The 24,310-nt window shown below is 45.9% G+C and overlaps 1 protein-coding gene and 1 non-coding gene across 5 annotated transcripts in view; one reads left to right on the top strand and one right to left on the bottom strand.

The window, feature by feature from the left end:
* The window catches only part of Insc (INSC spindle orientation adaptor protein), a 79,565-nt gene that overhangs the window by 38,981 nt on the left and 16,274 nt on the right, over positions 1-24,310 (top strand). For all 4 annotated transcript variants that reach the window (XM_031387973.1, XM_031387975.1, XM_031387972.1 and 1 more), the window contains 2 exons: positions 2,604-2,729; positions 19,070-19,241. In XM_031387973.1, coding sequence (XP_031243833.1) covers positions 2,604-2,729; positions 19,070-19,241 — 298 coding nt within the window. The remainder of the gene's footprint in view (positions 1-2,603; positions 2,730-19,069; positions 19,242-24,310) is intronic.
* On the bottom strand, positions 22,434-22,565 carry LOC116104352. Its single transcript, XR_004123857.1, has one exon. It is a non-coding gene; the product is annotated as a small nucleolar RNA SNORA17 (small nucleolar RNA).

A 24,310-nucleotide genomic window follows, 5' to 3' on the forward strand; every position in this document is an offset into this window, starting at 1 on the left:
AACCACAGCATAACACAACAAACAAAAACAAAGAACAAACCTCCTAAACCCCAATAATTTTACTAATTTTTTGATAATTTCATAATGCAGCACAACTATTTTGATTATATCTACTCTGAACCCCTAGCTTTTCCAAAACATCTACAACCCCCTCTACTTCAAGTCCTTTATTTTCTTTAAATGTTTCTGAAAATTACAAATTCTGAAAATTTGTGCTCCCATATACTTCTGAGTATGGAGCCATCTACAAGAGTGTGTATCTCTCAGGAACCATACCATTAGGGAAAACTGACTCTCTCTCCCCCAGAAGCCATCCTCCATTGCCTTTGCTCCTCAGTCAGGAGTGGGAGCTTGACTAGCTTGACCTTGCATAGGTCTTGTGCAGACAACCATAGCTGCTGTGGGCCCTGAGTGCAGTTGACTCTCCATTCGTGAGGAAAGGGTAGGGTAGATCCCAATTGAGGCTGAGCACTCTACAGAAACCTAATCTTTGCACTCTGACATGTTGTGAGTTTCTTTGTCCAATACACAAAGAAACTTCCCTGATGAAAACCACGAGCTGCCTCTGGGTAGAAAGGTACAGTTTAGAAGCCAGTCTAAGAGATGGTATCTATACAGCAAAATAGTATTAGTTGGTTCACCCCTGGGTCTATGAGATTCTCCGACCATAGATGCTTTGACACTATTTCCTCATTGTCTCCTCCCAATGTAACTATTTATATATTAATTATCAATTGAAAAATCTAATAAAATTATATCTATACAACTTAGATGACTAAATGTTGAAACACCAAAATATAAATATCTATTCATATGTATGATATCTTGAGCGAGGCTAGTGGCAAACATCTTAAAACTCCTGTTATTTTTATGTTTCTATAACTTGATTGTACTTTATTGACTGTCTAAGCAGGGTCCTTATGTGAAATGTACAGTTGTCCTATTGGAAAATGAGAAAGCAGGACAAAGGATTACAGATCAAGGAATCAGAGGGGTGGGCATCTTTTCTCATGTTAGGCATAGTTTTGCCATAACAATAACTTGTATTTGAAATTAGAGGGGTTCTGTTTCATCATTCTACAAACCATTCCCAGATCCAGGGGTTCCTGCTCTGTGCTCCAAGAACCCTGCCCCATGCCTTCTTTTCATTGCATCTCTTCTCATCTTTGTTCCTGATTTTAGAACTGTCTCCCTTCCCTGCCAAACCACGAGTTCAGTATGGATTAGAATCAAGGCTGTGTCTGGCATGGAATAAATTACTATATTTTGAATCTATGGGTGCATTTTCTTAGCTTGTCCCCATCAAAGCAACCACCCCAGAAGGAAGCTGGGATAGGAACGCTTGTAATCTGTTTTAGCTGATTACAAAACATCAGGAATTAGTAAATAGCCACCTCCCTGATTTGGACCCCTTCATTGTGATCCCTTAGTGGTCAAAAGCAAAACTCTTAGAGCAAGTAGGGATCCTGAGCCTCTGTTTGGAGTGGACAGGAGGAAGATCTAAGGTTTTTCAGCGCAGTCATGCTGGGCTATACTGGCCCTTGATTCCCATGAGGTTGCTCAATCATTATCCTTTCATGCAGTTATGGCTATATCTCCAGAATATGAAACAGAGCTGAATGCATGGTAAGTATATTATCAAAAACCTGACAGGGCATAGTATTTTGCTGAACTCCTATAACATTTTGCTCAATTCTGCGAACAGGTGCCAGGATAGGTAGACTCAAGAGTGATGGGCAAGTTAAAAGTGACTGTCTGAGGGCTTAGATCCCCTGCTCACTCAGTGCCACCTCTACATTTCTAGCCCTCAGAAAAGGAGAGAGAGTAAAAGAGTCAAAGCCAGATGAGGGTGCCAACTTTTGCTCTGGATTCACAAGGTAGTGTTGCCATTGGCCTGTGAGTACTGTGGTATGTCCTCTGTATGACCTATTGGTGCTGTCACTCTGTTCATGGGAGAATGGTGTGATTACAGATTTTTTCTTATGCCCATATTCCTTCTGGGATGCATACTACTGGGTGGTCTCCACAAGAAGAGAGAAAAAAAGGTTCCGTTAGCAGTTCCAACCAAAAACAAAGACTCATGCTCAAGAGCTATAGGAGTGTCTTGAAAACAGTTGTTTTGTCTACAAGCAGGAGTAAGGGTGAAGTGGATGCAGGGGAATTGCTTTCCCTATGGCCTTTAGTGACTTGATTTTCCATTGTATGGTGAATAATGGATTTAATATAAAACTCCTTTTCTGCCTGCCTTCCATGACAGGGGAAAGAGCAAGGAGACTCATCATGGCTGATAGATCGAAGCACCATGGGTGCTGAATTCCAGGCTCTGCCCTTTTATCTGCTTTCACCACTTTACTGGACCTGTTCTGGTGACTTCAGGCTGGCTCTTCTGAGGGTTTATGTAAAGGGTCTTGACTCTCAACTCTACCAAAACATCTGTGGCTGGCCTGCAAACCATACTTTCAACTTGGACAATCAGGGATGGGAACGTCACTGTTTAAATGTGTGAGAAGAGTGACCCATAACATGTCTGCCAAATGAGAGCTGTTATTATTGAGTCAATCTAGGGAAGACCATGAGGTAAGATCATTCTCTCTTTTCCACAGGAAGGTGGGGTTGTAGCCCTCTTCAAGGTCTGCCGGCAGGACAGCTTCCGGTGCTTGTATCCCCAGGCGCTCCGCACACTCGCCTCTATCTGCTGTGTAGAAGAAGGTGTCCATCAGCTGGAGAAGGTAAAGACAGCTGACTTGTGGGCCAAAGTCTCTGAGCCAGCTGGTTTAGGAGCCTGGTGTAGCTATCTGGTCCTCTTATTATATATAGCAAGTCTATCCTAATGTGCTTCTACCAGGCACTTTTCAGAATGGACCATTAGGGATGTTGACTGTGAAGTCTGAAGTAGAATGTGGCTCCAGGGTTTAACTTGGAATATCAGGATGTAATTGTCATTTTGGAAGCTTATTGCCTCTGATTGCTAATCCAGGCCTAGTCCTGGAAGCTTCTAGCCTTCACATAATTTAATCTAGGCCTGGAATGTTTTCAACCTCTGAGACTTGCTGCTGAATAAGCTCACCCTTTCTTGGTCTTTCTGGTCTCTGGCTAGTTGATTAAAAGTCCTCTCTAAGCTGACTGATTGAAGCTGGCTTCTCTCTGCCTCTGACTTTTTGCTCTGCTTGGTTTCAGAATAACTCTGGCAGACTAACTTCTGGCTCCTTATTATTCTATGACTCCTTCTGTCTTCACCTGTGTCTATTTTATTCTCTTTTTACAATCTATCTCTAAAACTATCCCTGTAAAACTACCTCCTCTCTCCTTTCTTTTTTATTCTGCCTGCCCTGCTCTCTTAAGTAGCCTCCCTCTCCTTTATCATCTTGTGAGAGTTGGGTGTATCCTATTCCACTTTGTTTGCCACTCAATTAGACATCACTTTCAAACACTGGTGCTTCTTTCCTCTACAAACTAGCTTTACCTTCATTGTGGATTAAAGGTGTGTGCTAAGGGTTGAGCCACACCACAACTGGAAATTTTTTTTTTCTTAGTAAATAACACAATCGCATGGTTCACAGTGTGATCAAATACCTGGCAACAGAAGGGGACACTAAGCATTTTCTAGGTGGGGTGACTGACCAAGAGAGCCCAGTATGTGAGACAAACAAGGCCCTGTAGGAAAGCTGGTAGAGAATGGTTTGAAAGCTTGGAATGGTTGGTCATTTCATAGGAGAATGCCAGAGGAAGTGGATCCAGGTCATTGGTGGATGAAAGTGGCAAGCACAAGATGCCACTGGGTCCATCACTGGTCAGTTTTCCATTTTTGTGTCAAAATACCTGAGAGCTTCAGCTTAAGGGAAAAGGGCTTAACTTTGTTCATAGTTGAGTCCAAGATAGATGGGATCCATTACACTGGGTTTGTGCTAAGGTGATACATCATAGCTGTTCACAGTGATAGAGGATATATGGATAAGCTTGGTTACTTTATTATTCACTATGTTATGGTAAAGATGGAAAGAAAGAGAGACATAGAGATAGAGAAGGATAGAGAGACAGAGACAGAGATAGAAACAGACAGACACACAGAAAGTGACCTTTTGGCTTTTGCTTTGATTCCCTCTGAGTCTTGTCCCATGGGTTGGCACTACCCACACTGAGGTCTTCCCCACCAATTCCACGTAACAGACACACCCAGACCTATGCTTTACTAACTTCCTAAATGTCAGCCTATCCAATCAAGTTGACAATCGAGACTATCACAGGTGTCTACGTAAGCCAGATGAGGGTACCAACTTTTGCTCTGGATTCACAAGGTAGTGCTGCCATTGGTCTCCATTCCATGAAGGACTGACAGCTTGGGTAGGAGAACTAGAACCAACCCAAGGGCTTGCTGGACCAGTCTATCACAGGAAGTGTGGGTCAAAGAAAGAGTTTGATGCTCTGGAGGGCATAGGTGCTTCTGTAATAGCCCAATCTGGGGCAATATACCCAACACCAACTACTCTTAACCCCTGCCCAGGCTGTGAGACTGGGCCAGCAGATGGGTCTGAGGGATACTAGCCTAGAGGGCAGGAGAGCCTAAACTGATATTTGAGGGTTTTCCAACCTAATTTGAATATTCTTGTAGCTTAAAGCCCAGTGTGTCTCAGGATAGCTGTGGTGACTGTGGGATTCGGAGTGTTCTATATCTGTTCTTGAGAATCTGTTTGGAGGAAGAACAGCTTTCTTCCCTTCCTACTTGTGTCCCATAGCCTGAGCCCATCTACCCAGCTGGCTCTGATCTTCCTCTAGTTTCTTTGCTAAGGTCTGGACTCATAGGCAACCAGTCACCTGCTTTCCCACCCTGCCTCTTTCCAAATGCATTCCCAGGAGTAGGCAGAGGAGTAGGAAGGGCTCTTGGTTGAGGTGGAGGATGAATAGTGAGTTGGCAGCTTTTACAGCTCAAGGGTGTGTCTCTGAATGGGGAAGGCTTTTGTGTAAGGCCACACAGCAAGATAGCAGAATGCTTTCTTTCCACTTGGTTAGAAGCTTTGCACATAGTGATATGTTGAGAGCCTTAGATTGGAGGTAATAGGTTGAGGTTAATGGTGTCCGTGCCTAGGTTCTGCTACTCAAAGAACAAATGGGCTTGGAGAAGAGAAGCTACTGGCTTAAGGACTTACAGCTAAGGTTGTGGGAGAATTCAAATCAAATCCTAGATCCCAAGACTAAACCAGATATCATGTCTCTCCTTCCCAGTGACCTGTCTGAATGTGGATGTATAATGTGTTGTGTGTGCATGTGCTTGCATGGATGAGACAGACAAATTCAATGAAGGGAATGGCTGAGCTAATGTGATGCATAATCCACCATCACCCTGGCTCCTGTAAATCTTTCCTGAATAGTGACTAAATGGCCAGATGAGGTTTGCTTCTCATCCTCTTTCATTCTGGCGTGGTAGGGAGCATAAAGGAGTCAGTAAGGGGATGGAGATAACCAGACCCTCAAGGCAGTCAGATGCTTGGCTTTAGTGAGCTTTGGAGGCAGCAGGAGGAAACCAAGGAAGAAACATAGCAACACTTTCATGCTCACAGCTGAATGCTGCAGCTGCAGTGGCTGGAGGTAGTTCATTGCCCCCATCTGACGCTGCTCAAAGAAGCGAAGATTCTTTAGCTCATCTTTTCCAAGGCTGGGTTGGCTGAATATCATACGTTGCTTTCTGAAGATGAGAAAAAAGGATACTAGTCAATGAGACTCCGTGTGTGCTGGAGCCTGGGCTATTCCAGTGCACACATGCCTTCAATATCACACCAGTGGCTTATGGGCCGAGCACTGTAAACACCTTCTTCTTCTAGATGAGGAGCCAGAATCGTAGCCAGTTTTTGTGACTTGTCAAAAATCACTTCATTAGCAAGTGTTAGAGGCAGGATTTAAGCCTTGGTTCCAAAGCTGCTTAGCATCCCTGCCTTGCCTACTTCATGAATACTCTGAGAACACTAAGAAAGTCCCTGTGACTTAACCCAGGTCTGCTGACCCCCACCCCAAAAGGAAAAGAAACGGTGGGCATTCCTCTCCTCCAAGTCAGATTGCTAGGGGTTGATAAAGTCCTAGTCTCCTTCAGACACCCACTTTAAGTCACTCACTGCGTTCCTTCCTTCTGGCTGTCAGTCTCCCACTTCAGATCCACTCACTTGGCCCTTCATACTGTCCAACACTCATTCTCCAGACTCATCATGTGTGTGTTGGGAAGCCATCTCTCCATTGCAGCTGAGCCCTGCAGATGTTGAGAGGCAGGCTCTCCTTCATCTAAACTTGATTCTCCATGCTTGTTAAATTTGGAGAACTTGCAAGTTACTTGGGATAACTTCTTGAGCCTCTTGGACACTTTCCTGATTTAAAAACACTGAAATCTCATGGGACTATTGTATGCATGTCACTTAGTGCACAGTGGGGCTGAATCTCAGTTTTCATGATTGTGGGCAGGGCAGTATTCATGGTAAGGGCTTTGGGAGAGACTGGACTCTGGGAGGTTGCTGTCTATAGGAGGAAGTAGTGTAGCCCTTCTGAAATGAGGACTACAAAGGAATGGTTTCCTTGGAGGTTAGGTTCAAGGTGTTGGTAAGGGAAGGTCTCTCTAGAAAGGCCTAAGGGGTCTTCCCTGTAGAGATCTAGTTTACTTTAGACACAGGCTCCACACTGTTTTGGTACCAGGATCAGTACACTTCTAGAAGTCAGCCGTGCTTTTCCTAGTCCTTGGCAGATAGATATGTCTTGCTAACTGGTCCTGTGCTAGGCACAGGGTAGAAGGTAAGCAGCTTGCTCCAAAGGCCAAGTGTACAGATAGTACAGATAGAAGACAAATAGAGTGGACGTTGGCTTGTGACCTTAAGGAGGCTCCCTTCTTTCAGAATTCCTGGTGAAAGAGAACCAAAAGCCAGTGGAGACCTGGTCCCAGTGGGTGTATAGAGATGCAAGGGAAATCAGTCTAAGGAGATGCAAAGAACCTCGTGGCTGACCATTGATCTGTGGGGCTTTGTGTTTCTAAGGAGCTCTTTGCTCGGTGAGTCAGGGGAGCCCAGATTGATGGTAGTGTTCTCAGGACCACATTTGGGAGATGACTGGAGCATGCTGACTCAGATCCCAGAATGGAGTGAGAGCAGATGCTCCCAACTCTATTAAGGTTGACAGGTCAGAGGTGCTTTCCTGACACCACAGACTGGCATTGCCAAGAACTGCATGGTTTGCTGAGGAAGAAAGAGTCCCAAGGAGCTAGTTATGTCCCTCTGACCTTTGGTGTTGTCTTCTGTACCACGAAGTAGTACCTCCTGTTTCAGAGGGTAACAATACATTGAGACTCCAGTTGTAATCTGCATGGGACAATTGCTGCCTATGTCCAGCTTGTTTGTCCTACAGGGTGATCTAGGGAGACCCTGCATTGTCCCTCAAAGAGACTGGGTGCCAAGGATTTGGCAATGGCCATAGGAGAGTTCCAGGTGTGACTAAAGTAGAGGCCAGGTACTGCTGGCTCAAAGAATGGGACCAAAGATCAGGACTAGTGCTGAGCACATGGTGAGGAGCTGGGTACCTGCAGAACAGAAGGTACAGGTCTAAGACCCTAAGAGGCTAGGAACTTTCCAAGCCCAGTGCTCAGCCAACTTTAGCCAGCTCTCAAGACAGTTCTAGAAATTTCCCTTTAGCCTTAGACAAGAGAAAGTCTCACTTCCTGAAGAACATTCTTTTGTTTCTTCCCCATCACCCCCCTTTTCTGTGAGAAATAAGAAGTTAGTTTACTTTGTCCTGGAGCCAAAGGGAGAGTTTAATGAAAATCGATAAAGAAATTAAGATGATCAGGGGAGGATAGAAGCACTCAATTTCAAGTACAAGGAGAAAGTCTCTGAGGTATGGGTAAATGGGGGAAGGGAATCTGCTGCTTACCTCATGCAGCAGCTCTCCTTTTATGCTCTGGGGTGTATGAAAAGTAGAGACAGGGAGGTCTAGGCAAAGACCCTGGGCAAGAGGAAGTGGGCTTGTTGGTGGTAGCGGTGGCCAGGGCTCCATTGCCTGCTTACTAAGGAGTCTCTCTCCACTGTGCTCCGCTTGGTGGTCCTGAGTACATTTAAAAGAAATTAAACAGTTTCTCTCATCCTTTTGCCCTTTTGAATCTCACAGTTGTTATTCAAGTAAAGCAGGGAGTGGTTATCACCTCCATTCTGATTTACAGAAGTTCAAGTTGAGGCTGATAAGGGTAGACACTGGGAAGCATAGGGCCAAACTGGAATCCCTGTGCTTTTACCCTCCTGTTCGCATAGATCCCTTCTCCCCTCCATGATTCAAAAGCGGCAATAGTGGCCACAGTGTGTAGCCCCAGCATGAGGCAGCCAGTGACTTACTTTGCCAGATCCAGTCCTGATAGTTAAGTGAGGCTGTGTAGGGAGAGGGGTTGTGGATGTCAGATCTTTGATTTGACCCACAGACCCTGTAGCTCTGTATTAAGAGCTCTTGATTAAGAGACAGGGTGCTCTGTAAACAGACGCCCCCAGATGCTGCCCTCTCCAATCTGGGACTCAAGTGCTGCTTCCACCCCCACCCCCATACCTGACAATGACTTCAGCTGCCCTGGGAACGGAGCATCTCAGGGCCACAGTCAGCTAGCTGGGTTGCTCTGACTGCAGCAGGGCAGAGGAGAGTTCTCTGGAGTGTGGCTCAATCCTTTCCCTTAACTTCCAGTCTGTCTCCCTAGGGAGGAGCAGAGAGGATTAAGGCTTGAAAAGGTGGAATCCAACCCCCCACCCCATCCCGCATACTTCCCTCTTGCTTTTACTAGGATTTCACTGACCTGGTGGGCCAGTACTGACCAGAGTGCTAGCTGGGAACTGCAGTTTCCCTGCCAATCAGCTCCAACCTGAATCTGAAGGGTTGAAGCTGCCTGGCAGTCTGGATACCTAAGTGAGTCACACTGGGGCTCCGTGGGACACCATGTGCTGTGCAACAGCGGCCCCTGGCGGACAAGAGCTCCACTGGCAGCCCTGTCAGGCCTCCCGGGCAGCATTTTCCTGGAACTGCCGTGGCTACTGGGCTCTGGGCCCAGGAATCATCAGTTAGTCTCAGAAGATATATCCTGCAATGCACGAGGGGGGAAGTGGTTAAAATTTAAGGCAACCAAAATTTCTTATTGGGATATAATCCTCTAGGCGAAAGATGCAGAACTATCTTGTAATCTTTTATGCCCCTAACCCCTACCACTAAGGCTTCCCCCGAAGATCAGTTATGCATCTTTTAATTAATTAATTAATTAATCAGTCAATTATGTATAACAGAGTGGCCCTGTGCATGTGCCATGGTTGGCAGGTGGAGGTCAAAGGACAGCTTGGAAGAGTGAGTCCTCTCTTTTCTTCCATCATGTGGGCTCAGGTCATCAGGCTTGGCCTCTGGCTCTGTACTATGTTTGTCGGGCACAGAAAGCCCTCCTGTCTCCCAGGTCATGACTGAGCATGCTCCCTGCCACTCACTGCCCTTCAGAATGCAGGGCTGGAGATGCTGTCCAGCTACCCATGTAACCTTGCAGCCCTCCTTGCTCTTTTGGGGTAAAATTGGAGTGCTGATTATCTGCATGCTTTTAGTAGAATCGCCTGTGGCCCCTTGTATGGTGTATCCCTATGTGGGCCTCTACCCCTGCTGGACCATCTTAGTGGAAGGTTTTTTTGTTTTTTGTTTTTTGTTTTTTTGTTTGTTTATGTTTTTCTTCTCACCTTGGCTTGTTCAGAGTCAGCTCTGACCTCCTGCCCAACAGCTCTCTTGCCTCTTTGGCACTCTTACTCAGAGCTCTGCGTGGGCTTCCCCACCAAGGGACACTCTCTTGATAGCTACTTTGGTTTGTCAAGGAAATGGCTTGCATTTTCTTGCACGCACACACACACACACACACACACACACACACACACACACACACACACAGAGTTCCTACCACCAGCCATAGGGCTGAGGTGAGGTATAGACGGCCTTCCTTGCAAAGCCTCTGCCAGCAGTTTCAGGAGCTTGTGTGAAGTAAAGGCAGCAGATGGAGGAATGGGATGGGTCCTTCGGTGAGGAAAGAATGACTAAAATAGTCGAATGTGTTTCTGTGGGATCTGAGCTAAGTCCCATTGCACTTAGGGCCTCATGGCTTGTGCCAGATTCTCCTCTCTCCCTCCCTCCTCAAACCCCACACTCAAGTCATTGCATCTCCAAACAGACAGAGGAAGCTAGTGGTCTGGGATGCATAGTCAGTGTGAGGCAGATGAGATAAAGAGCAAGCAGCTAAGGCTGGGGATGCTTCCTGGGTAGAGGCTGCCATGCTGGCATTAGCAGTGGCACCTGTTCTCTCTTGGCTACTGGTTCTCTAAAGGACCAGAAGGATGTTTCCCAATACCATTTAGTAAGTTTTCTGGTAGCATGTGGAGTATGCATGAGTTTTGTAAGACACAATGTGATGTAGGAAAACAAGAAAGTGTTGAGCTCTCTCAGCTGGGAATTCTGGCACCCGCTCCTTGGGTGTGTGTGGGGCTGCGTCCAGAGAAGTCATTGAAGCAGAACTTGCAGCCTTTTGACCCTGTACCCTGCTTTGGAAAGCTCCCTTCCTTCTCTGTGTGGTGGTGACCAAGGGTGAGAAGACTCCCTTGTCTTCTGTAGATAAAATGTTACTTAGTGTGCACTTCCTCCTTAGAACCCACAAGACTCCGAAAGATAGAAAACTGCGTGTGAACATGATGCTGGTGCTGTAGTGAAGAGAAGCTGGACCTTAGGCGACATAACAAAGGGGAATTGACTAGGGGTAGAGGTGGTGCTTTTGGCTGCCAGTGCTGGACCATCCTTTGACTTTTGAATGGAGAAGTGCCATTAGGAGGGGAGTGGGAGACACAGGACTTCTGTCAGCGAAAGGAAATGGGAGACTGAGCATCTGTGAGCATCATTGCAGATTGGGATGGAACTGAACCAGAAGGATGCCCTTCCTTCAGCATTCTGCTACTGACAGTGTAGAGCAAGTGGCGGTGGACCTGTTGATACCCCACAGAGAAGGAAGGGCTGTGAGGGAAAGAGGAGGCTCACAGGGGAAGGGAGACGACAGGGGGACAGAGAGACCGTGGAGATGATGAGTGTGTTCAATTTCCCAGAGCTGTGCTGGAGCCTCGTCTTACATCAGTTCAGAAGCACAGACGGAGATGCTTGTAGATTTATGAGGCAGTTCCCTGCCTCTGACTTTCTTAGGCACAAATTCATCTTTCATTATGATTTTGAAGTTTGTTTCTCTGATGAGTAACGACTCAGAGCTCTGTTTCACATCCTTGTCCATTTGGTTGTCTTGGTTTTTTTTGTTGAAACGTCAGTCTGAGATGTTTTCTCATTTAAAAACATTGGATCATTTGTCTTGCCTTATTGATTTATAAATTCTAAAACGCGTCCTAGACACAAATCCCTTTTCAGATAGAGATAGCAAGAATAAATGTTGTCAGCTTGCGGTTTGCTTTATCATTCTCTTAATGTTGTCATTTGATAAATAGAAATTCTTGATTTTGTTAAGGTCCTGTTTACTGATCTTCCTTTTTTAGTGAGTGCTGCTTCTGTCTATTTGAGAAATCCTTGCTTTTTCCAGAATGCTGAGGGCATTCTCCTGTTTTTTTGTTTGACACTGTCCTTGTTTTTAAAAGTTCTTCATGTAAGTCCACATAACCCATGCTATCCACTATTCCATCTTCCATATATATATGGATGTATATGTATATGTATATACATTTACTGAGATAAGGTTTCCTTATGTAGCCCTGGCTGTTCTGGAACTTACTTTGTAGACCAGGCTGGTCTCAAACATAGAGGTCCACCTTCCTCTGCCTCCGAAGTGCTGGGATTAAAGGCATGAGCCACCATGCCCAACCAGCATTATAATTTTTAATATTCCCCAGATGATGGCACTTATTATCTGATAATCACTTACCTAAGCCCTTTGGCTACAGCCCAGGTCCCAGGCAGACCTCCATGGAAGTTTGTTGAAAACTTAGCATTTTTATAGAGCACAGGGCTAGTAATACTGATGAAGGAACAGCCACTCCCACACATATATTTGAAATGTGCTTTAAGAAAAATTCTCTGCTAACAAGGAGATTATTTTCTAGTTATGCTCCAGAGTGATTCAAGCCATGACTGCTCTCCACTGAAGATATCTCTTTCTACTTTCTTTGCCTGTGGACCTTCCTCCTTCTGCCTTATTGGCTTTTCCCTCAGAGGGGCCACGTAACCCCTGCTATCCACTCTTCCATGTTCTATTGCGATTTGATGTTTGTGTCTATCCCCTTGCGTTTGAAGTAACAGGAGAGGTGGAGTGGAGCCTGGATGTGTTGTCTTAGATTAGGGAGGATACTGTTAACTTTTGGAGGCTTGTTGAGTTTCTGTGGATTTTTATTGAGTTGACATCTCTGCCATAAGTCTAAAATAAGTACATTATTTTATAAGCGGGGCCTTGGACCTCAGGCATGACTTTGTCCTAATATTTTGCTTTCTGCTTCTGACCCACATGAGGGAGGGAGGGAAGGAGGGGAAGAGGAAAGGAGGGAGGAAAGAGACTCAAAACTCTTGGTACTTTTTTTCTCATGGTCAAGTTTTCATCACTTTTACACAATTCTTTGTTATAAGCCACTAGCTCGCTCCTCTGACATTCACCGAAAACTAAACACAAAGCAAAAGCAAAACAAATGCTCCAACAGAAAATCAAGATGGCTGACTAGCACCAGCAGTGTATGATGGCCCTTCATCTACATCCTGTGTTCCTTCAATATTGTATAATGACCACCTCTGACCTTTTTTGGGGGGGGCAATCAATGGGAGAATGTTACTCATAAATCTGACATTGTTTCCTACACTTTGGGTGCCCCAGTTGCCCGAGTTTCCCATTCCTTCTACCCTCAGTGAGAACCTCTGTGTGCCAGACTCCAGGTCCATGAGCCCTGTTGTCTGGGACCCAGGCAGACCAACCTCATCTCCACATATGCATCCACCAGCCTGGCCCAGGCCCAGGCCCAGGCCCAGGCCCACCCCACTCCATGTGAGAGCTAATTATCTGTAAGTGCTTTCACCAGCCATTTCCTTTGGAAAGTATAAGTGCTTTGATTAGAGGACTCTCTTGGCACCAACTTTATGACTAGTGATGGGAAACAGGCAATTAGGGGCTGGAGACAGTCCTGAAATTGGACTAGTGTTTGAAGGAGCTGGCCTCAGACAGGACTGCTCCTTGCCCTTTCATAGGAGCTGAGCTGAATGACCTCCTTTGACCTGGCCATTTCTCCAGCTCCTCCTGTTTTTTTTTTCTCAAAGGCTCCATAGAGGAAAGCACGGGCCTGAAGATCAGAAACAAGGACCAGAGTTAACATGCTGTCTTGTGTGGCCAGAGTAATCACCTTGATTCTCTGCTAGTTTCCTTCATTGTCTGGCTATTGAATCTTCTGCCAGGTGTCAAGGACCTAGAGAGAATTCAGTGCAGGGTTTACCCTGAGGGCAATGTGCATGTAACCTAGACAGACCATACCGAGGATGCGCGCTGTGACTGTGATCAGATCACAGTGGTATGACATGCTTCAAGGACAGAGATGCCCTCTGTCTGGGGAAGTGACCTGACCTGGGTCTGAAACAAGAGGTGAGAGGGAAATGAGGACGACATTTCAGCTTTAAGCAAATTGGGTTTGAGGTGCTCATGGACCATTCATGCTAATTATTTTTGGAAATAAACATAAAATGATCCAGTAGGGGTTTGGAAATATAGACCTACATCCTTTGGGGAAAGGGGCAAGATTTAGCTCTGAGTATCACCGGAGTGAGACATCAAGGCCGTGTGGATTTGACTCCGGTTTCCAATATGCAGAGAGTGGCAGCAGAAGCTGGTACACAGCTGTCAAGAGAAAGAGGCTAAGAGAGAAAGTAGAGAGATGCTACGAGCTGAGGAGGACACAAGCTTTGGAAACGAACTATGCTGGAGTCCTGGGAGAGGAAGCCAAGATGGAGAGCATTCTCAGCAGCAGGAGTAAGGATTGAGGAAGGGCAAATGAGAGTGAACAAGTCGTCTGTGAGCTTATTATCTCCCCCACCTCTCCCTCAACACCAGCTTGTTTGTTGTTTTTGCTAGCCTGTGGTATTCCTGGGAGCTGGTAGAACCAGTGGAAGGTAAGGATTAATGGAAGGAAGCTTGGACATTGGCATTGCCCTTCATCAAGACACTGGAACCCTGGCTTTTACTCTTTCTTTATCTGCCATAAGGTGAGCAGGCCTCCTCTGTAGCATGCTCCCATGATTCACTGCACTGCCAGAAGCTTGAAGCAAAGAGGCTGTCCCTTATGGATATAGAAACATCGAAACCAGGAGCCCAGACAAACCCGTCCTCCCCGGTGAGGTGATTTTCTCTAGAATTTTGTCGCATGAAGGAAAGCTGACTGACACATTACCCAGAGGCCTGAGGTTCATGTTTGGAGACTTCAGAAAGGGACCTCGGAGGGAGTCTCTGAGTCTCTGGGCCACATAGAATTGAGGAGGGATCCTCCAGGCATCAGGAGAGAGCTAAGCCACAGGTGGGCAGAGGATGGAATGATGGTTTTACCATGTGACAGGCACTGCCCCTGCAGTCTCTCATTGAATAATTACAGTATTCCATTCAAGTTGATGTTTCAAATACCCATCTTATAAGAAAAATGAAAGCCACCAACACTGGCATTAAGACCCTAAATTTTAGGATAAAGGCTCAAAGGGGTAAAAAAATTGTTCAGGTTGTGAGAGGCAGGCAGGATTCAGAGTAATAGGTCTGGCCTCCTCGGATATTCTAGGATTTGTCATGAGGGCTAAAAATCTCATAACCTAGTGATAGGAAACCCTTTGTGATGAATTGTAGTGAGCTGGCTGGATGGGAACTTTGGACCTGGTGGTGTGTGTGGAGACTGGTTTGTGTGGGAGGCTGGGGGAAATCAGCAGCATCAGAAACAGGGAAATTTGCCTCCTACAAAAAGCCACCAAACGGAAAAACAAGCAAGACATATGAACAAGCTCCCCAAGCTTACCGAACACAAGGCCCTAGCAAACCACCTAGAGCAAAGCAAAACAACAGACAGGACACAAGCTCTGTGGTCTGGAGTCACACAAGTTATAATGCAGTTTTATGTCCCATCTTTATTCCCAGTTCTATAGGGAGAGTCTATACTTGTGGGAAGGCACAGCAGCAGGGGCCTAGGACAGGAGGCTGGCTGCTCACGTTTTATCTGCACACAGGAAGTAGAGAGAGAAGGAAGTGGGTGAGACAATAAACCCTCAAAGCCTTCCTCTAGTGGTGGAATTCCTCCAGTAAGGCCACATCTCCTGAAAGTTCCATAAATACTCCAAACAGCACCACTAACTAGAGACCCAAGTGTCTACTGGGGACATTGCTCATCCAAACTATCAAACTATTATTTTTTAAAGGAATTATTTATTTATTTTATCTATGTGAGTACATCGCAGCTGTCTTCAGACACACCAGAAGAGGGCATCAGATCCCATTACAGATGGTTGTAAGCCATTATGTGGTTGCTGGGAATTGAACTCAGGACCTCTGGAAGAGCAGTCAGTGCTCTTAACCCCTGAGCCATCTCTCCAGCCATACCATGAAATTATTAAAAATTAGAGGCATATTATAAAACTAGAGAAGGTTATGATGTTAAGTTTCTTTCTATAATGTCAGTAAGTGTAACTTACTACAACCACATGGCAAAGCGAATTAGCAGTATTAGCAGAGATGTGCAAGCGTTATACCTCAAATGTCTATGTTAAGACTCCCAGGGAAACTGGCACATACATGGCAGAAGACATTTAGAAGAATGTTTCTAAAAGCACTGTCCTGGATCACAAACCCACAAGAGACACTCAAGTGACATTGTCAGAGAATGCATGCATGAATTGCAATAGATGTACATAGCGGAATAACATACAGCTGCAAAAGCAAATGGGCCACAGACACTCACAGTGACAGGAAGGAGTTTCATAACCACAGGGATGTCTGTGGGAGAAAGAAAGTCTCCTTGTAGATGACAGCACCATTTATGTCTGTTATAAAGCCTTATAGCTTAGTTTATTAGACAGAGATCTAATAAAAACAAGGGCATCTATAACACAGAACCTAGGGTTGAGGCCTTTTCAGTCGTAGATGATCAGAGAGATGAGATGAAGAAGAATAGCTTAACGCTATTTCTAAGATTTAGAATTTGTGAATATTCAACATACAGAGATCTTCCCTAGGTGTCCATTTTACTATTGGAATCCTTTGTAAACCATCTTACCCCTTACACATTTATATATTTAATGAATTCAAATGTAAACAAATAAGGACATATTTCTATATTCCATTTTCCTACATAGATGATATAGTCTATGAGTACATATGAATACATATACTATATAGGTATTGTATGCAAAAATAAGTGATATGTCATGTGATTCATGCTAAAGGAATGATGTATTTCATTATTAATAGTCAATCAGAAGCATTCTGAAGCGCACTCAACATACCAGAAGAAGCAAGACAGTGGGCAATTCACCATTTGAATATCCAGGGCCCCACAGGATATGCAGAAATGCAGAAGCCACAAGGGCATTGGGGTCCACATCACCTGGAGTCAAGGGTCTCTAGAACTGATGTTGAGTAGTCTTCTGTTCCAGTGCTGACCCTTTTGAGTCTCTACTCCCAGCCTCCTCCTGTATACAATGCCATCCTTCTACTTGTATTAGTCTACAATGTATCCTCAAGCTTTAGGCCAAATGTTACTTTCTGGCATTTATTCCCTATCTCCTGAAAGCCCAGTGCATGTCAGATATCAGGCAACTCAAAATGAACTAGCTGTGGTCCCTGTGCTTGCAGAACAGGAGTTCAGGCACACATAGGGTCAGAGAATCACACCATTGTGTTCTGCTAATGTTGGACCTTTTATCAAGCAGATTCCTGGCTTGTCCATGAATCTGGTCCGATAGCTCAGAGGTTCTCTTTTAAGTAATCCACAGTTAATTTGATGCAACCACAATCCCACTTGGAGAAACAATGTCCTTTTGGTATTAAAATAGGATGAAGATAGCAGAAGTACTTGTGCATGGGAGCCAGAGTGAGCCACCTTCCCAAGTTGGATTGTGGGAGTGTTAAGTCATGGGAAGCTTCCAGAGGTAGTGGAGCAACCTTTGGGTATGGCATTCTCTCACACTCTCTCCTGGGTCAGCGTTTGTGAAGCACAAGGCTTGGCACTTGGTCTGTACTTATCAGGCCACAGACTTATGCTGGCTCGGGAGGAGGGGCTCATATTTGGGCTCTGTGTTTTACTGGGTCATAGGACCTCCAACTCATAATTGCTGAGCATCAGGGCAGCATACCTGTTTGAGTCTGACTGCTGTTTCAACTGAGTCAGAGACCAGGGTAGCAGCAGTAACTACAGTCAAGACAAGTTTGAGGGCACCAGATCGATGGAGATATTTTCCCATTAGAGACCTCGGAGATTCTTAGCAACACTCTTGATTGATGCTCAAAGGAGGAAAGGGGAGGTGAGCCAGTCAATTGAGAGGCTTCTTATGTTGGCAATATAGCTGCTTCCTGTTTCTAGGCCAGCAGCTGCCCTGTGGGCTCAAACAGACCTCTCCAAGGGCCTATTAATAAAATACCTGGCCTGAGTCCAGTCCTGCCCGGGGCTGGCTGACTACTGTTTGTTCCTTTTATTAAGCACATCCAGGTGGGTTTTACTGTGGACTGTTCCCTGGGCTCTTGTTTCCACATTTTTCTTCTTTGAGTCTGAAATTGCCAATGGCTTTCACAGCTAATGGACCTCTCAGATCCCAAGAGCCATTTAAGAGGAGGTGCAGGGCTGGGGGTGGAGGTGATTAATCAAATGAAAGGCAAGCTCTGGGGGCCACTAGAGCTAGTGGCAAGAAGTAGGGATGCAGAGACAGGAGGTTTAAGTCAGTAGCAGATAGAGTGGGGATGGGGCCCATCAGTCAGGGCATCTCCTTGTTCATCCCTTGCCTCTACCCCACCTCCAGTGCTGATCCTCAGCCTCCTAGCATCTTAGCTCCTGGAGGAGCAGCAGGTACACTTGTGGCAAGATCCTGCCTCCTTCCTCTAAAGCCCACCCACTGAGTCCTGATGGAGGGTGGGATTTTAGCTCAGGTGTGACCCCTCAGGAGGAAGTTCTTTTCAGAATCCAGGTGTGGAAGAGCATACCATTCAGTCCCAAATCCATGAGTTTGAAAGTTAAGAATCCAGGGCAGGTGCATAATCTTTTCTAAGTTTTCCCTTCTGTGATGTGGGAATGTTTGATGTAGGGATACAATGACACTACATTCTACTAAGTGTAGAACTTGGCACACTATAAGTATTCTAGATGTGTCTCTCGTTACTATGCCAAGAGCAGGTCTGGCTGTGGTAGGGCCTGGAAATGAGCCTTTTTCTGGCATATGTTTTCTACAAGACTTGTACCGTTCGATTGGGCAGAAAAAGCAAGGCTTCCATGGAAGCACTGTACTCTTTCTATGGGAAACCCAGTGGAGGACCAGAGCAGTGAAGGGAGGCAGTGAGAGCAACATGCTGTCAAAGATGAAGATGAGAGGAGGGAGCCCACACTTCTTGAACTTGTCTTCTGGATAAGTTGTCAACTATTTTCACCATCTGGTGACCTCTTGACACCCTGCTGGTGTCTGAGGGAATAGTGTCAGGGATGTGAAGTTACACAGCATAAAAGATGGAGCCTGGCCTGGCTCAAGGTCAGAAGATCACTAGATAACCATTGTTTCTACTGCAGTTTGCAGTGATGCCTGGCCAAGGTCAGCCCCTAGACACTTGGCTTGCTGCCTATCTAGGAAGCCTACAGGGGTAGCGGGTTGGGGGGCAGGATCACTTATCTTTCCTGGGCTCAAAGCAGAGGCAACTTTGGGTCACTTGGGAAGGGACTCTTCTCATATTTTCTCTGACTCCATAAGGGGTGTGAGCTCTTCTCAGAAGGGTAAGAGGAGTTGGTTCTGTCTCATGACTGTCACAGGAAGTGGCACTCTCCCTTTCAAGATACACTAGGAAGTTCTTTCTCTCCATCTGCAGGTGGACGGTATCCTGTGCTTGGCCGACATCTTGACTGATGACAGCCACTCGGAGGCCACTCGAGCTGAGGCTGCAGCCGTGGTAGCCCAGGTTACCTCCCCACATCTCTCCTTCACCCAGCACCTCACTAGTTTCCTGGAGAACATGGAGGAAATTGTGACAGCCCTTATCAGTGAGTTACCCTGGGTTGGGTGGGATACCTAGGTGAGAGGACCTCAGCATGATTGTCTTCAAGAAGGACCTGGAGGGCCTTGCCACCTGCTTTGCACAAACTTACAATCTGATAGTCACACTAGCTGAAAGCTCATTATTGATGGGTCAGAGGCAGCTTTAGGGAGCCCTGTGATCAAGAGTCTCCTGTTGAAATGCAAGCAGCTCTTTAGCCCCAGCTTGAAAACTTAGGGACCACATGGCCTTTCAGAGGGAGATCAGAGCAGAGGCAAATAGGGACTCAAATTTTGACTTCAATAGGCTTTATTCCTAAAATTTCCGTCATGGTATGTAATGACTGTAGCAGTACTGACTTCCCAGAGAGAACTAGCTTGGCGCAATGAGATGCAGGAAATCCTACCTTTTGGCTGTGCATCATGGGGTCATGACCACATTGATTCTTTTTGGTCTTCCTATTCTACCTCTGTATGCTTGGTACAAGAATCATAGTCAACTATCTAGAATATTCTCTTTCTCTAGCCTTTCCTTTGCCAAACTGCAGAAACTAGGGTTAAGGTGAGTAACAATGCTCAGGAAAATTGCCTGGTGAGGTCTGAGTTTCTACTTCTGCTCATACCTTTGTTACTGACCATCTCTAAATCCTTCTCTTCTCGAAACTAAATGAAAATTAATTAGGGCAGGCTCTTGGAGTTGTCACACCAGGGCTGGGACTATCTACTGTTGCCTAGAATTACAGACAGTGTATGCTGAGACAGTAGTCGGAACAGCCAAGCTTGGGTTCTGGCTTTCTACTTATCGATCAACAGTTACTGGCCAGCAACCCTGTGTGGGATTATGTAGAATTCTACCACTCATTTACCAAGGCATTTTGCAAATCTTCTTTCTTCTGATTTCTATCAGAAGAAATGACAACTTTCTTCTGATATACATTGAGGGATTGTAACCTACATCTCTAAAGGGGCCTTTTGGTTCTAGGATTGTATTGATGAGAAAGAACTTTGCATTTGAGAATTATCATTTAGGTGGACTTTATGGTTGATCCTGGTCACAGGGACTGAGTCTCCCATGGGCCAGGTTTAGAGAAACTGGCATGCCGACATACACATTGATTCAAAGTCAAGAAAAAAAATGCAGTCTACAGAGAACCCTGACTAGCGGGGCTCTGGTGACCACAAAGCCCATGGTTGCTCTGTTTGAAAGGTAGAGGTCCAAAAAAGGTGAGACACTCAAGAATAGTGTTATGATCCACCATGCCACAGCTCTTATGCTCAGACTCCCACCAGAGTCTGGCAGGAAAGAAATGACTTGAAAGGAGTCAGATGGAAAAAAGTAAACAAGATGTCTGTAACTTGTATTAAGTTGATGAGCACGTGCAGAGACTAAATACGGACAGACGTGGGTGAACACAGTTGATTATTGCCTTGTAGAGAAGGCCAACATAATTTTTGTTTTGTTTTAAAACTTCTATTAGTTCTTTGTGAATTTCACATTGTAACATTCAAATCTCACTCATTCCCCCTGTATCCATCCTTCACCCTTGGAACCTCTCATTAACAGGAGAAAAAAGTCTTGTAGACGCTGTAGTGTGTCACAGTGTGTCTTGCAGTATACCCTTTTTGTCCACACTTTGCTTGCAAACTGGTCTGGTTGGAGGCCTCTGGCTTCTGATACACTATCAATACTGGAACCTTACTGGGTCTCCTCTCAGATATCCTGCTGTTGACCTGTGTCATGGAGAACCTGTAGTTTTTAGATTTGTAGGGCTGGCCCTTTCATGTACTCCAGCAGTTCATTGATGGGGTAGATGTTGGGGTGGGCCAATTCAAAGCCCTGGATCTGGGCCTGGTCAGCATTGGAGCACTCCTGCTCTCCCACCCTTGGGAATCACTCACCACAACCCCTGCAATCAGGGCCAGCTCTATTCTGCTGCTTGTGCTGGGTGCTGGGTCTGCTCTCTTTAATGTTGCAGTTGGTGATGAACAGGGCCAGTTCTCCCACTCTCATGACCCCAGAGCCAGCTCTGCCCCCTGCCATGGGTGGCAAGGGAGAAGTGTGTTTATCATCTGTGCCACTGCATATTAGACAAGGGACAGGGCTCCTCTCCTGCTCTTATACCCCCAGGGCCAGCTCTCCTGCTTGCTGTAGGTGCCAAGGAGCAAGAGGAAGGGAGGCATTTCTCACTTGTCCATACTGCTGCAGGGCAGACAAGTGACAGAGCCAACTCTTCCATGCTCACACTCTTGGGACCAGCTCACCTGCACCCCTGCCATCAGGGTCAAATCTACTGTGCTGCCCGGATGAGGAAGTACAGGGCCTACTTTACTAAGTGTGGCAGCAGGTGAGGGGCAGGGCTTTCCTGCTCTCAGAACCCCAGGTTCAAGTCTCCCATCTGTCACAGGTGGTAAGGGGGTGGGGGGAGGAGAGTATCTCTCTTTCATCCATGCCACTACATGAAAGATGAGTGGTAGGGCCAGTTTTTCCATGCTCATACCCTCTGGTGTTGGGGCTGGCTCACCCACAACTCCCACTATGTGCAGGGGTCCACTCTTCTGAGTACTGATCCTGGATAGAGGTCATCTCTCCTGCTCTTAGGCCTCCAGGCCAGGCCTTTCATGATGGCCAGATGAGGGGTGGGGCCAGTTCTGCACAACCCTCAGACATCAACCCATCCCTGAGTGGCAGCCCAGACACCAGACTTCTGCCTCACCTTTGGTGGTATTAGACCCCTGCTGCTGCATATGTGTCCCCTCAATGGCAACACAGGCCAGGACCCCACATTAGGTCCCTGGCAGCCTCACCAGCTACTCACAACAGGCTGTCCCTCACTACTCTGGAATCTCCAGTTCAGCCTCTCTTCATTGTGCCCACATCCTCTGCTTCTCTTTCTCTTCCATTTCTCCACCACTTACTTTCTCCTCTTAGTGGCAACCAGGGTCTCTGAACCAGGCAACCTGAATGCTATGGCCTGCTAGATCATTATAGCAATAGTCAGGGGTCATTCTGGGCATGGTCTTGCCCTCAGGACTGCATGGCACTGGACTGGTGTCATTTTAGGCTAGCTCCATATCCCGGCCCCATGGCACCAGTCTTGGGTTCACTCCTTCCCAGTCCTGCAGTCCCAGGTGGGGTTCTTCTAGTCTCTGCTTGTTCTCCACCCTTGTGGTCTTCTCTGGTACACTTTTTTTTTTCAGGGAGTGTTAGGCTGCTAATCATTCAGATGCTCTTAGGTCAGAACACCGTGATTAGACATAGCGTCTCTCCTCTCTGCCACCTGTTGACACACACATGACACAGCAGCCACATCTGTAATGTCTCGAGGGGCAGGGACATATTTTAATATAAGAACTAAATGCCAAACTGTGTAGAAACTCTCCAAATAATAAAAATCCAAAGCATGTATGCTCCAAACAACCTTTCACTGTTGTTACATACCCATCCCCGTTTCTTTGTCCAGACTGTATTAATCCTCAGAGAAGAAGAGCCTTCTTATTTAATGCCCATCCCCAGGAAGATCTACTGTTTAGCCCACTCACAGAGTCAGCAGTTGGGATATATCTTCTGGGCAGGATGCCAGGACTCTGTTCTTTGGTGGGAAATAGCCCTCCAATTTCTTGCCATTCCCTGGAAACATTTATAAGTGAGTCACTGGAATCCTCAATTTAATCTTCGTAACACATCCCAGGTGACTCAGACTGTAGTTCAAATAAATGTGCAGCAAAATTAAAAGGCACTTAGATGGCTGTGCTAATAATCAATGTATCGGTATCAATGGCAAGTGCATGAGGGCTAGGGGTATCGTTTGCCCCTAGGGACAAGTTTAGCAGTAGAGTGGTCCCATACCAAAGCTTGGATATAGATATATAAGCTAGGACAGAGTCAGATGCCCCCAATGATTTTCTCTGGTCAGGGGGTGAGTGGAATATCCACTATGAGGATGTTACTTGGCTAATCTGTGATCCTAGTCCTGGATGGTGAGTTCTAGATATTTGGTGGTCACATATGGGCTGTTCTACAGGGAATGCAATGCCTTAGAGATAGGCATTACCTCCCCAATAGGACTGAAACCTATGTCTGTGGGAGCATTGCTGAGAATGAGTTGAGAAGCAGAAACAATAGACAACCTGAAGTATAGAAAGAATGAGGATTTTATGATCAGGTTGACATAGATCTGTTTCTTACTGGGTGTAAGATCTCAGCCGGTCACAACATCAGGTAGTTAATTGACAAAGTCACAATAAAAATGTATTACTGTAGAGATCAGATGACTGAGTGATGTGAAAATTAAAGCAGTCCCTGGCCCACAGTAAATGCTCGAGAAATAATATCTGTGGCTGCTCCTGTGAGATTCAGTTTCCATATCTGCCCATATCCCTCTTTTCCTTAAAGATGGTAGGATGGGCACTGTCCCTCAAGAGGCCTTAGCACCATTACATATGGAAGGTGGGGACATTCACTTAGTGCTGAGTTGTAACTGCTAGGACTGAAGAGAGAGCCCTGGCACCCAGGCGCTTGTGTAGTACTTTCTGAAGCCAGGTGACCTTTGCCATCTGAGGCCAAAAGGAGATACAGAAGGTGTCTGGAAGGCAGAGTCTCTGCATTAACTCCAGCCTCTTCCTTCAGGCAAACTTAGCATCTTTAGTGGGCATCACTGGAGAGATGTGAACTCCTTCCTGCCTACATTACTTCTCTTATCTAGGACATGTCCTTCCTCCGGATATTTTCACGACTAACTCCTTTTCCTCTCTTAAGGCTTCATCGTTAGAGTTATGTTCTTAGAGACGTCTCCTATGTGATCCATGGGTCCCCACTTATTCTCCACTGAAGCACTTGTTTCTTTTCTCTTCATATTTATCAAAATTGGTAATTATTTATATTAATTCTCAAAGGTTCTCTTTCTCTTGTCTGCTAGCAGAGAATATATATCACAAAGACTATGCAGATGACAGAGTTCCCTCTCTAGTAACTAACTTGTTCATCTCTAAAAACAGTTCCAAGATTCCCACCCAAATGGTCTCCCAGAGCTATTGTGGGGACCAAGGGAGATCATGAGCAAATACTTGGCCTTGAACT

This window comes from Mastomys coucha, unplaced genomic scaffold (genome assembly GCF_008632895.1).
Source record: "Mastomys coucha isolate ucsf_1 unplaced genomic scaffold, UCSF_Mcou_1 pScaffold21, whole genome shotgun sequence".
NCBI classification, from domain to species: domain Eukaryota; kingdom Metazoa; phylum Chordata; class Mammalia; order Rodentia; family Muridae; genus Mastomys; species Mastomys coucha.